General features: G+C 41.3%; 1 protein-coding gene across 1 annotated transcript in view; it reads left to right on the forward strand.

Moving 5' to 3' along the window:
* vstm5 (V-set and transmembrane domain containing 5) overlaps nucleotides 1–14,240 on the forward strand; it is a 16,032-nt gene continuing 1,792 nt past the window's right edge. Inside the window, exons 1-3 of the mRNA XM_084318307.1 lie at nucleotides 1–258; nucleotides 4,818–5,144; nucleotides 13,793–13,936. Coding sequence (XP_084174433.1) covers nucleotides 183–258; nucleotides 4,818–5,144; nucleotides 13,793–13,936 — 547 coding nt within the window. The 5' untranslated portion in view covers nucleotides 1–182. The remainder of the gene's footprint in view (nucleotides 259–4,817; nucleotides 5,145–13,792; nucleotides 13,937–14,240) is intronic.

Genomic DNA, 14,240 nt, shown 5'->3' on the forward strand with positions numbered 1-14,240 from the left:
CCAAACAAACACAGACGTCGAGGAAACCAGACACCAGTGAAGAAGACCAAGACAGGAGGAGGGACCTGGGGACATGTTTATTCTGGAGTAAAACGAGAAGAGAGGGAGAGGGAGAGAGATGTGGCAGCATGGCTATGTAGACACTCTCTAATGGTGCTTTGACCAATGGGTCTAGGATTCTAATGTGGCTTTTCAGGCTCTGGGATACACAGGAAGTCATTCTGTTTCTCAACGTCGCTTTACTTGTGTGCCATCTAGGTATGTATCCAACGCGAAATTAATGAACAGAGGTCAGTTTCTCTATGACAGGGTTGTTATTGAGGTTTTAGGGGCATGTCTGTTTGCTCAGCTATGTACTGTACTGGTGCCAAGCCCTTTTGATAGAAACTCTTTTGTCAGGAGTGGATACCTGAGACTGGTACTCGTATAACCTCGCCACTTTCTCAGCGGTTTAAATTTCACAGCACAACACAGCACTATGGTAAAAAGAGGATGTTTGCCTAAAGAGACAGGCTCCTTCAGACGTGTAACATCCATAACGCAAAAATGTAACATCCATAACAGCACTTTTTTGTGATTCATTCCTTGAGAGGAAATGCCAGGTTTTATTGAATGTGCTTTTTGGGTACCTCAAACCCTTCCCTACAAAGTGATAGTAAACATGTTATTCTTTGAAAAAGGTATTCACAGAGTGTTCATCATGTGTTCAGTGAGTCCGAAAAGCTTTTCAATTTCCGTAACATCCATAACGCTGTGTATTTTGTCACCTATCTCAAAATCCAAAAGGTCAACACATTTCTTATTGCAGGCGTGTAATGTGTGAATTATACTTCAAACGGCCAGTCTGGTCGAAGATGCCTCTGACACAGAGAGAATCGTGGCTATATATAGAGACCCAAATGTTCTAGAACAGTGGTTCTCAAACTTTTTACACCAAGTACCACCTGAGAACGTAGCTGGCTTTCCAAGTACCACCATATAACCGGCGTTAAAATACAGTCTATTCAGCTATGCACAGTTCACGCAGGAGGCAAATGTATTCCTAATAGTATTATTTATTGTTAACTTTTGTCAGACACAGCCACAATGTACAAAGAGTTAGCACTAGAACTAGCAAACTCTTCCACACAACTCATACAATGCAAGGGGCATTGAGAACATAATAACTAACATTCTCACATAGCAAGTGAGAAAATTAAGATCTCTCTCTCTCTATCTCTCTCTCTCTCTCTCTCTTTCTCTCTCTCTCTCAAATTATTGTAAAAAAGAAAAGAAAACACATATTCAATACATTTTTGAATGTTTACCCTTTAAATGCCAGTTTGTGTGATGGCATCACAAATTAGTTAAAAAAAACACAAAGTAAAATATATTCAATATATCAAATGCAAAGTACGTACATTTTTCTGGGGGAGATTATTACAGGCTAGGCATGTGTTAGCCCCTTTCGTGACTTTCGGTTTGCAAGCCTGGGGCTTTTGTGACCGGAGTCACTTGCTCACACGCCCCGATTACCCAGTAGAGAAACGACCAAGCGTCATCAAGGGGCTCGCGGTGTGTCAAGGATACATCAGATCTGAATTTCAAAGATACCCAGCGTACAATATGGGTCTAACACAGCTTCACGATGGGGTCTGGAAGCTCGGAGTTGCCAATAAACAGTTTAAAACATTGTTGGGAAACACAAGTGCTACTCACAGCGAACTCTGGCAGGAAGATGGCGTCTTCTCCTTCTGCAACTTTCCTTGTCGCATGCCTGGTGCGTTTAGCAATCACTGCGCTCCCTATCGGTCCCTGTTGGTCATTACCTATAGGCCATTACAGGGTAGAATCTGCTGAGCGCGTCTCCTGTGTATTGTTGTAATGACCAACAGGGACCGATAGGGAGTGCAGTGATCGCTGGACGCACCAGCCATTTTGCCAAGGTTCGCTCTGTGAGTACACTCGTTTTATGAAAATGATTTAAAATGTTTATCAGCAACTCCGAGCTTCCAGACCCCATCGTGAAGCTGTGTTAGACCCATATTGTACGCTGGGTATCTTTGAAATTCAGATCTGATGTATTCTTGACACACCGCGATCCCCTTGATGACGCTTGGTCGTTTCTCTACTGGGTAATCGGGGCGTGTGAGCAAGTGACTCCGGTCACAAAAGCCCCAGGCTTGCAAACCGAAAGTCACGAAAGGGGCTAGGCATGTGTCAATGATTAGCAGCAACACAGATTTTGATGGATTTTTTGTAATGTCAGATTTAACACCAACTCTTTTCAGAAAAGTGGGAGTATTCATTTTTTATCTGACATTACAAAAAAAAAATTATGATCAGGGCTGAAGTTGAATTAAAGATTTATGACTGTTTAGACTGCATTACGCTCTGTCACAGTGATCTCCTGGTTGTTCCCCACTTAGGTTATCTAACTATCGCGCCGCCGCAACCAGAAACACTGGCCTGGCCGCCTGTAGCTGTTCCGCAACCGTTGCTATTTCCGGGGTAGGCCTGATTGGCCCCGACAGGCACGTGACCCGCCGCGGCCACGCCCCGCGGCAGCCTCAGGACGCGGCAACGAGGCTGCTGTGGTTCACATGCGCTTTCCGCCTTCAACGCCGCCCGCAGCATTAGGAAGGAGTTTGCGGCGCCTTTCACATCGCAGTCATCAGTCATAATAATCGCGCCGCAGTCGGCAGTCATGCAATCATTTATCATTTAACATTTGAAAGGCATACATTGTTGTATGAAATAAAATAGTATAGAGACATATGTACAGCGTCGCGCCGCAGTCGGCAGTCATGCAATCATTTAACATTTGAAAGGCATACATTGTTGTATGAAATAAAATAGCGGGGAGAATATGCTCACGCGAGCGGCATCGCTGAGCTCTGGTGATGGTCTTTATTGGGGCTTATGCCGAGAACAGCAGTAACACAACAGTTGTGTTGTGTTACTGCTTTCTGACCGAATTAGTCATTCATTTGTAGCTATAAAGACATATTCATAATCCAACATATGTGTAAAGAAACAACATATTCCGATTGGAAGGACTCCCAGCTCCTTCCTGCTCGCGTCTCACAGGGCTGAGCTGTGCACGGCTTTAGTCTCACTCGAGTGAGGAGGAGCGGAACTTCGGAAGACCGCTGGTTCTCCAACATACAGCGGTGTGCTCTTCAGAATGTACCGGGAGAAACGTTTACTGTACCCCGCAGACATAATAAGCATATAAGCAGTGCTTACTAACGTTATTAGTTACGTTATTTCTGACCGAATTAGTCATTCATTTGTCTAGCACAGTCTCTAACAGTGTAACAGTAAGAAGCATTTTGGATAAAAGTATTCTGTACTTCTGTATGACAACAATGTATGCCTTTCAAATGTTAAATGATTAAATGATACACAGCGAAATCTACGCTCTCGCCTCTCATCCTGCTTTCGCCAACGGCAGCGATGTGAAAGGCGAAGCGAACTCCAGCAGTAGCGCGCTTGCCGCTGGGGCTGCCGCGGGGCGTGGCCGCGGCGGGTCACGTGCCTGTCGGGGCCAATCAGGCCTACCCCGGAAATAGCAACGGTTACGGAACAGCTACAGGCGGCCTGCCTTGCTTCTAAGTTCAGTGGCCTGACTGCAAAAAAAAAAGAAAAAAAAGTGCTTTTTTGTAAATGTTTTCAAGTACCACCAGCAGTACCACCAAGTACCACTAGTGGTACACGTACCACAGTTTGAGAACCACTGTTCTAGAAGATTCGGTTATGACATCATACAGTGACATCACGAATGTTCCAGAACGTTCTATCATGATGTCATACTGTGGTTCTAGAATGTTCTATGTTCTAGAAAGTCTATTATGACGTCACCACAACGCTCTAGAAGGTTCTAGGTTCCAGAATGCCCTATTATGACAAATACGACTGACTTTATCTAAATCCGATCAATATTAAACATTCATGTAATACAATAACCGAAATATATATAGCTTTGGCACAGATAAATCATAACATTCCCATAAATCATATCCTTCTATTTGAAATAATAATAATAATAATAATAATAATAATAATAATAATAATAATAATAATAATAATAATAATAATAATAATAATAATAATAATAACCAAAACACTCATATGGCCTTTACAAAAGGGGTCATAATCGGACTTAACAACACACATTCGCAATGTAACATCCGTCACTTGCAATGTAACATCCATAACGGTAACATCCATAACACTTGTAAAGAATACAAAAAATAAGACCAGAATGACTAATTGTTGCTAATATGTCATCTTTATAAAAGAAGGAGAAGGTCCAGCTCTATCACATTGTACTGTACAGTAATGCCCAGCTGAAGGCAGCAATGGGTCTTCATGGAGTATTGTACCTGTAGGCCATGCAGAGCCCCCATAGAATCAGTACATGAGAATAACTTCAATATGAGAGATTATTTATTCTACAAACTAGTGTTATAACATGTTTTTTTAGGTGAAATAGAATGGTGATAAATGCCTTAAATAATTATGGAGATGATAAATGGAGCAAATATGAGCATAACACTGTAGTATCAAAGTAGGGCAAAGATATAATGACAGAAATACTTCACTGTACAGACTCCATCGGCCATCAGAGATGTACTGGAAAATGATAAATTGAGTTTAGCCATCTTTGGTTGATATAAATGGTTGAAATCCATAGTATGGACATGATCTTTTGGAAGAAGGAAAAGAAAATACTGCTATTCTCAGTATATAAACATGTACAGTATATACACCTTTTTGTTTTACCACTGCCATCAACCGTAACACCTCTCCTTCCGTCCTCTCCGCTCGGACAGCCGGGGCCATCTCCATCCACTCTGCCCAGAGGAGTCTCACCAGGTCCGTGCAAGAGGATGTCTTCTTCTCCGTGAACGTCTCCTGCCACGGCATCCCCGCCATACAGTGGACCTTCATGTCCGGAGTGGTGAGCAGGACCATCGGGACCTGGCAACCGGAGGGTCCCACCAACATCACCTTGGATTACAGGGACAGAGTGCGGCACTATGTGAACGGTTCTATGGGTCTGTCGAACCTGCGACTGCCGGACGCTGGATACTACGTGATCACCGTCACGGAGAAGTCGGGGAGCAGCCGAGATGCTGGCTTTGTTTTGAAAGTCAACGGTGAGTTGGATGATCTCGGTGCCTCTGTGTGTCAACTCCTAATTCCTGAACAGATTAGCTGTCTGGGAAGCGGCAGCCTAACCCAGGAATGTAAAGAAGCTAAGCACTGCACATACATGCATTTCATATATTTGTATTTCCATTTTAGGAAATCACATTGGATGCTGTTTTATTGCTCTCAAACGTGAGGCACATAAAGAATCAAAAGCACACAGGGAGCAACGAGCGATACCACTGATTACCATTGCTACCTCAGCTAACGTTACATAAGTTATAGGGTATATATTACTACTCACAGCCCTCCAGGCGTTGCTGTTCATATCTCGGTCACGGTAAGACCTGGTCGTACAAACAAGGTTTGTCGGAAACTGCCAAAATTAGCTTCTCCTCCATTATGGATTGGTTTGTTTTGCTGTCAATTTCTCTTCAGATACCTCCGATTTATAATCTCTCCCCTCGGTTGATTTGATTTGTCCCTTCGACAAGAAGGTGACATTGTCGTCGGTGCGCTCCGCGGCTAAATTAGAAACTTTTTTAACACTTTAACTGCCAGAAGACGAGTTTAGGCGTCCTTCCCCGCCATGCTCAAGTTGCCGAAGACGCCGTAACTCGTCTTTGATATCAATATTTCAAAAATCTGTGATCGGATTCATATTTCCCATCCGCTGGCCTGAGACCCACCAAAAAGCCCCACTGAACCCTCTAGCGGTTCAAGAGCGCCATCTGGTGGCCGATCGGCGCAATCGCCAAACAGGAAGTTACTTGGACGATGTGCTGTTCACCCATATTACTTCCGGGCACTCGGTATAGGTTCCGGCACTCTAGCTCGTCACAATACATAGCGATCCGTTGCCAATAACTCGATAAACAACATGATTTGGACGTATATACTATTATACAAGCTGGAAATGGACCGGATATTTTTACATCCCATAATGGAAAACTGTCTACCCCAGGCTGATCGCCCAACGGCCCGCGGAGACTGGGGTGAGTTTTAGCGTGTAATATTTCCGTGTTCGACACTAACTGCTATGATGAACATTTGACCCACATTAGATGAATGGTATAACGCTGCCCACGGAATTATAAACGCCCCCTCGCCCATCCGGTCAACATCAGATGACGTGTAGTAACTTCCAGAAGTCCGTCCAGTTGGATTTTTTTATATCGCGCCGATTGCTATCAAACTGTATTTGATCATCAATATAATGCATTTGGGGCTATAAATCACGTTCTGGAGAAAGCTACAGAAAGAGATGAAAACATACTTATACTTTAGATCATATTTTAGTATGAATATGTGAATGAAAAAGTTTAACGTTCATACACCCTGAACAATACATATAGGACATTGAATGGGCCCTAATAATGGCAATTTAGCAATAGAATTTAAAAAGTTATAGCCCTGCAAAGAAGGGGAACTTCTCCATAGACAAATAGAGCTGGCAACCTATGGTATATCATGAATTTAGCCTTAGGCAATCAAAGTGTTAACTGATGGCACCCGAAAAAACTTTGATTATCAACAGGCATCACAAAGTTACATCAGGCCCGTTTTTTGCCATATGCGGACTATGTGGCTGCATAGGGCCCCCGAAAATGTAGTTGCATTTTCAAACTTTATTTAACTTTAACTTTATCTTAAATAGTTCCATTTAAATTTCCTTAAAGTCAGAAATTTAAGGAAAAGCAGTATCTGTCTCATTTATGTGCATTTTTGAGATGTTATAATGCAGATTCGGTAAATCCTGTACGTTTTCAGGAGTTTCTTGATGTAGGGGAGCCCCAGTGTTTCCTATTTATTATAATTTTCTGTCATTGCTGGGGTCAACTTGAGATGTTTGATTTAAATTTGTGAGAAAAAAATATATATGTTTTTTTCACGGATCTAGCCTCTTTTCTTCTTAACCCATTCTCTGCCAGAGCTTATATCCATCCTTGTAGCCTCTCTGCCAGCACTATTTGTCTATGGAGATGTTCACCTTCTTTGCAGGGCTATAACTTTTTAAATTGTATTGCTAAATTGACATTACTATGGCCCATTCAACATCAATTATCTATCGTTCAGGATGTAGGAACGTTTTACTTTTTCATTCACACATTCATACTAAAATAACGTCCAGAGTATAAATATGTTTTTATCGTTTTCTGCTGCATTTCATAGAATGTGAGATATAGCCATAAATGCATATATTAGATGATCAAATGCAGTTTGATACCGATCAACGTTATATTAAAAACTTCAACTGTACATGATCCTAAACGTCATGACTGGTCATCTGCTGGTGACCGGAGGGGGGGGGGGGGGTCGTTTATAATTCAATGACCGACGTTAAATGATTCATGTAGTATGGGTGATATATAGATCAGAGCAGTTTGTATGGATAATAATAATCAAAAACGCTGAAACTCACGGCAGCTTCCTCTTACCGTTGGGCGATCACACTGGCGCAAACAGATCCCAGTTATGTGATGTTGATCTAGGTGATCCAGTTCCGGTTTGTATAATACTAATATACGTCCAATCATGTTGTTTATTGAGTTATGGCAACGGATCGATATCCACGGTGTCTGGATAGAGTCCCGCGAGCGATAGCAAGTGGCCGGACGGAATAGGGGACGGACTAAGCACTTCCGGCCACTTCCGGTTTTGGCAACTCGCCGATCGGCCACCAGGTGCAGAGTTGAGCGGAGTCCTACAGCACCAGCCAAGACTCCGTGGGTGAAATGTGAATACCATGACGAAAATATGAAATATTGATCTCAAAGACGCCTTGGCAGATTACGCATGGCGGAGAATGACGTGTAAACACGTCAACGGCGGAGAATGGGTTCAAGTGCACCAGATTGATTAAAAAAAAATATTATTATCTTTTTCCGTTTTTCTCCCATCCCAATGTTAGTCGTTATGCCAATTCCCAATCCCCTTCCTGGTCGTCGCGCACTCTACCCCCTACCGTCGGTCTGGGAGGGCGGAGACTATCACATGCTTCCTCCGACACATGTGTAGCCAGCCCACCGCTTCTTTTCACCTGGCAGCGCGGACTCACTGGCACACTGGGGGAGTGTAACGTGTGGAAGGGTCACACTACCTCCCCCAGATCCTTCCCTCGCTGTGCAGGCGCCCCGGCCGAACTGTAGGAGTCGCTGTTTACAACGACCAGGACCAACCCCACGGCTTTCCCACCCGCTGACACTGCCAATTGTGTCAGTATGGACGGCCGACCAAGCCGGAGGTACCGCAGCTGGATTCGATCCCACTGTCTCTGCGGTGGTAGACAGACGCTTAGTCCGCTGTGCTACCCAGCCGCCCTAGATTGATGCATTTTAATGTTGAATGCATGCCCACCGTAACTTAAGCCCTAGCCATATTTTCAGAAAGTTCGCCTAAAAATACATACCCAAGTAAATGGAAGATTGCTCCACTTCTAAGGTCCATTTGCATGTTCTTGGTATCTAGGGACATCTATGGATCCCAGGGAATGTATTGCCAGTATCAGAAATATTGTCTGTTACTAGGCTTGAGTAAATTGTAATGAACCAAACGAGAATATACATTTTCTTTTTTCATCTTTGACGGTGAATAACACCATGCTAAAATTTACCAGACATGAAACTTAGCTCATTCAGCACCTTCTTGAGATCACATGTACAAAAAATCTAAGCAAATGAATAAAGGGCAGATGATTAACAGGAGGTCTTGTAGAATTCTGCCATCCGGACACATGCTATTTGAAATATGATATTCATATTATAGAATATCAGGCCTATAAATTACCTTATTATGGCCAAGTCACACATCTCTGGATCGGGCCAAATCTCCCATTTCCAATGGCAGAGTTAAATCTGGATTTAGTATCACCAGGTGCCCCTGACAGGGCAGCAAAAACCGTGAATGAAATCTACTGTAAGTACAGTTACTTTTTTATAATGTGCCATTTTTCATCAGATTGCAATGCCGTTTTTTGCTAGACGTTCACAGAAAGGTAGAGAAACGAACTGTTCTATTTTATGGCAATAACGTTCAGGTTTGTTCCACCTGTGAGAAAAAAAGAGAAAGAAAAAAGCTTTTTTATTATTGACAGGGGCTGGTGTGAGCTGGGAAGTGTAGTTTTTCTTTTATTCGAAAGCCCTGGGTCTTTTCTTTCAAAAGACTACACTCAAGTTAGGTTGCACCAAATCCTTGCGTCAATAAACGCCTTTTTCCGACTCGATGCACTGATATTTCTATAAACTAATATTTCACTAATAACACTTAGTAAACAAACGTAGTGCTGAAAATATACACTTTGACTGCTGTTTTGACAGGGTTAGGGTCTTTACTCTTGGCTACATTTGAAGATTTTCTTTTTTTAACATATGAACATTAATTCATATATTCTGTAGAGGTGGATTTATGGCGTGATATCAATCTCGTACCGGTACCGGACCGCTCAGGCTTAAGAGGTTAAAGAGTTTGGAATCCCCCCACCATAGTTTCACAAAATAGGGGCCCCCAAACAACATTTCGCATAGGGCCCCCAAAAATCTAGAAACGGCCCTGAGTAACATAGTCTTTTGGCCAGGGTTTGAAGTCTTCGCCTTAACAAGCCGTTCAGAATGATTGCCCTTAGGGACACAAGCAGTCAATTGGCTTTAATAAATCAATTGGCTGTGCTTTCTGGAGCCAGGAACACTGCTTACCTAATGTGGGATAGCCAGGCAGGGACGTAAATCATTTGTTTAACATTCGGTGTGTGCTATAACCAGAATAAATGTTCAATTTCATACAATCTTTATTTATACTTGATAAATACACTGAGTAATTAAATTAATCATGTGCAGTGTTGTTGAGTTATTACATTCACAAATGTCATACTGTGCTAATAGAAACATCAGACAATCAGACAAATTAAGAGCACATTTCAAAAGCAAAAAACAGAGGTACCAATTTAAAGACAATTGCATATTATTGTGGTGACCTGATTGGTCATTATGTTCTAAACTGACCCATAGACACTAGAATGTCCAGTTTCAGAGTTTCCTGCAGTGTATTCCATGAGGTAGGGGCAGTTCAGTACAAACTCTAGGCAGTCTTAAGTGAAAGACAATCACTGGATCAAGTTCAGTACAAACTCTAGCCACTCTAAATGTAAAACAATCACTGGATCAGGTTCAGTACAAACTCTAGGCACTTTAAGTGAAAGCCAATCACTGGATCATGTACAATAGGGTCCAGTGGTCCATTCCAATAATATAATTTGGACAGTCTCTAATTATGGCTTTATAAAGAAACAGATTCCAATGCAATTCACATCTCTCTGCCAGAGAGGCCTACCCAACCTTATAGGAGGATACAATGGTGAGTACCATAACTATCACCAGAGATAAATCGAATGGCTGAATGAGTCTAAGGGCTTAAGAGTGGAAGCCGCTGCATGTCTATAAATCACATCTCCGTAATCCAAAACGGACAGGAACACTGCTTCAACAACTCTCTTTCTGCTAATCATAGGGAAGCTGGCTCTGTTTCTATACAAAAAGCCAATCTTTTGCCGCAATTTACTGCAATTTTTCACTCACATGATATTTAAATGTAAATCCCTCATCGATTCAAATACCAAGGTATTTGTATTCTGAGAGTCTCGATATCCAAACCATTCACAGTAGATATATGCAAGCCATTGTAAACGATATTTGGGTTCTAGAGAACAACATACACATTCGTTTTACTGGCATTAAGCACCAATTTAAGACTAATAAGTGCATCTTGCAGGCCATCAAAGGAGTGTTGTAAATTTTTTGTGGCCAGTTGCACAGATTCGGCAGTACAATAGAGAACCATGTCATCCTTATGCAGATGGCTTTGACAGCTGTTCAGAGATGAGATCATATTATTACCGTAATGTAAATGGTCAATAAGACAGTGCCCATGATTCATCCCTGTGGAACAAATTTTTTAATGGGTAGAAGCTCTGATTGGGCATTTCCCATTTTCACACACACTGAAATCTCTCAGATAAATAGCTTTGAAACCAACTGCAAGCACCTGTATTAAAGTCATATTAAAGTCAACACTGTGTAATCTAAATATGACCCACAGTCAACTGATACATAACATGACTGATAAGGTGTAGATAGTCAACAATGGACTCGTCAAAATTAGGGATGCACCGATCCGATATTGGTATCGGTATCGGCCGCCGATATCAGTAAAATAGCTATATCGGATTTTTTCTTTTTTTATAAATAAAATGAGAAATAGCCATTCAGTACATTTATATCTATGTGTTAATTTGTTACATTTAGTTTCACTAAGTTAGGAAAGTAATGTTTTAAGTCAAGCCTGATGTTGCCTTGCACAAAAGAATGATCCCAGTGTCTTCCACACAGTGACAGTGAGGCATACAGTTTATTAATTGAATGAATGAAGTTTATTTTCTGTCTTTGTTTACAACAAATCAAAAACACACTTGTGATCCTTTACAATTCTTTAAAAAAATATATAAAAAAATTGGATACTTTTTTCTTTTCTTTTTTTAAACTTTTTTGGAAAATAATTTGGACAATGGGTATCGGATCGGTATCGGTATTGGCCGATACCCAAACCCAGGTATCGGTATCGGGACTGAAAAAGTCAAGCTTCATTGTGGTGTATAGTGGTTATATAAAACTGTTTACTGTCGTCAGTAAATGTTAGTTGAACATTAACCATAAAGGAATGTCCAGCTCTCTCACATTGTAGGCTGTACAGTGATACCCAACTGAAGGCAGTAATGGGTCTTCATTTGTAGAAATAGTAACATACTGTAGTAGGCCCTAATGTAAAAATTAAATGAAAATTGTATTTGACTTTAAAAAGCCTTCATTGCTCTGTCTTTCACAGTGTATTTGTATTTGTATTTATTGGTTTAAAATACAGAGACAGTGCATACAGTATTAAGGAACATTTTACTGTAAATATGCCAGTTTAGCCAGGTTGGCTAATTTCCAACTGTAGTCTCTGGGGCAGGTGACATGAGCACTACAATAATTAAGACTGTAGAATAATTAAAACACAGTAGGAATCAGTAGGTTACAATACACTAAAATACTTAAAAATAAATACATTATTTAAAATACATTACAATACATCACAACCCCTCAGTTAAAATGGTCGCACACTTGACCATCTCTCAACCATGATTTTAAGTTAGATTTAAATATAGTCAAGTTAGACCGCGCTCACAAGTTCTCACACTGGGTGCTGCAATCCCATAAAGTTCAGTATATCAAAAAGCAGGGTAGCCGGACCAGCACTCTCAGTTTCAATGTTTTTAATGGCAGCCTGAATGGATAGCAGACATGTTTCGGAGTGCTGGTCCGGCTACCCTGCTTTTTGATATACTGAAGTTAGATTTAAATTAAATGTAACTTTGATACTCCCTGAGCCGTATTGGCAGACTGTTCCAGGTGTGGGCTGCATGCTCTCACGGAAAAGGCTGCCTGACTAAAAGCAGACCTCCTGTTTGGTACTACACAGTCCCATCTCTAACTACAGACCTGGTATATCTGTCAGCAGATGCTTTCTGTTTTATGAAAGTAGAGAGGGGGGGAGGAGCCAAGCCATGTAGGATTTTATAGGTAAGGCAGGCATCTTTGAATTTAACGAGATTGTCCCAGCTCAGTAGGTTCTGGTTTGTTATGCTATGACAATGGTGGTGGCTGTTTGTTTTCCTGTCTAATACTTTCACAGCCTGATGGTAAACTACCTGTACAGATCGTAGTGTTGTACAGGAAGCTTGTGTCCAGCTAGTCAGACAGTATGTTAAATGTGACATAATAATGGCCTTAAAATACAGTGCTGCTGCTTTTGTTGACAAAGAGTTTCTGATGTGACGGAAATTTGATAAGTGAAACTTTGCGTTGTTTACTACCGATTTGATTTGTTTTTTAAATGTAAGATTAGAGTCCATTTTTATCTCAGGTGAGACAGTATTCATCAGTGTGTGTGACTGTGTTAAGTTTAAAGAGGATTATAAAATGTACAAACTTTATTTACTTCGTCCGTTTGTCAAAGGTTAGAACAAATATCACGTGTTTTAAGCAGAAGAAAGAAAGAAAAAAAAACTGTCCCCTACTTCACTTCATTGGTTTGTCCGTCAATCTGTAACATGATCTTTTCTCTGTCGCTGCCCTAGATTCACAGGGAGGAACCTGTTCTTCGGTTCATATGTAAATACTGTACAAGACCCTTCAGATGGTTTAATTTTCCCGCTCCCCTTATTAAAGGTCCGTTGCTAGGGGAACAGCTTGGGTCCCAAGTTCATTTCCTCAGGAAATAAACATGGGCCCAATTGAAAAGTTGACTTAAAGGTGCTGTAAGTGGTATTTATTTTGTTGAAATAAGTGGTCTACATGTTAAAATAACAGCTCTACATTATGACAGCCGTCACTGATGATGAGATGTTTAGTCAGTAACATGGGTCTCCCAGTCCAGACAGAAATAAAAACTAGTTTTAAGCAAATGTGTCTTGGCAAGATTTCTATCTATCTAGGGTTCTCTCTCCTGATTGGATACAGTTTTACAGCACCTTTAACAATGTATTTGTTTAAGACTCAAAATGAAATCAAAACTGGCTTGATTTCTAACGTTGTCCTGGCATTTATGTCATCTCCATGTCTTCCAGAGGTGCTGTATGAGGACCTGCAGTACCTATCCGTCTCTGCCATCGTGCTGAGCTGCCTGGCAGGCCTCCTCATGCTCTCCATGTGGCTCCTGGACAAGGCCTATAAGAAGATCCGAGCATGGAGACAAAGGCGACAGATCGCAGGTAACTCATCCCATCAGGACCTCATACCGATGACTATTCTGATTATTCAAATAAGTCTTATAACCCAGCACACTGTGTTGTTCTCATCAGAAAACATAAAAAATACTACTCGACCACAGGAAAAAAGGTACATAATGTACATTGTTATAGTGTGTTTAATTGAAAATGGGGGACCCCGATGTAAACGAGACGAAAGTCTTTTTCTGGTCTGCATCCTCTTAGCAGTTTTGTATTGAGCCATACTGTATTGTACCCCTTCTGCAATCTGTTAAAGTTTTCAATCAATCAATCAATCAATAGCCAC

This window comes from Notolepis coatsorum, assembly GCF_963971535.1.
Source record: "Notolepis coatsorum genome assembly, chromosome: 1".
Taxonomy (NCBI): Eukaryota; Metazoa; Chordata; class Actinopteri; order Aulopiformes; family Paralepididae; genus Notolepis; species Notolepis coatsorum.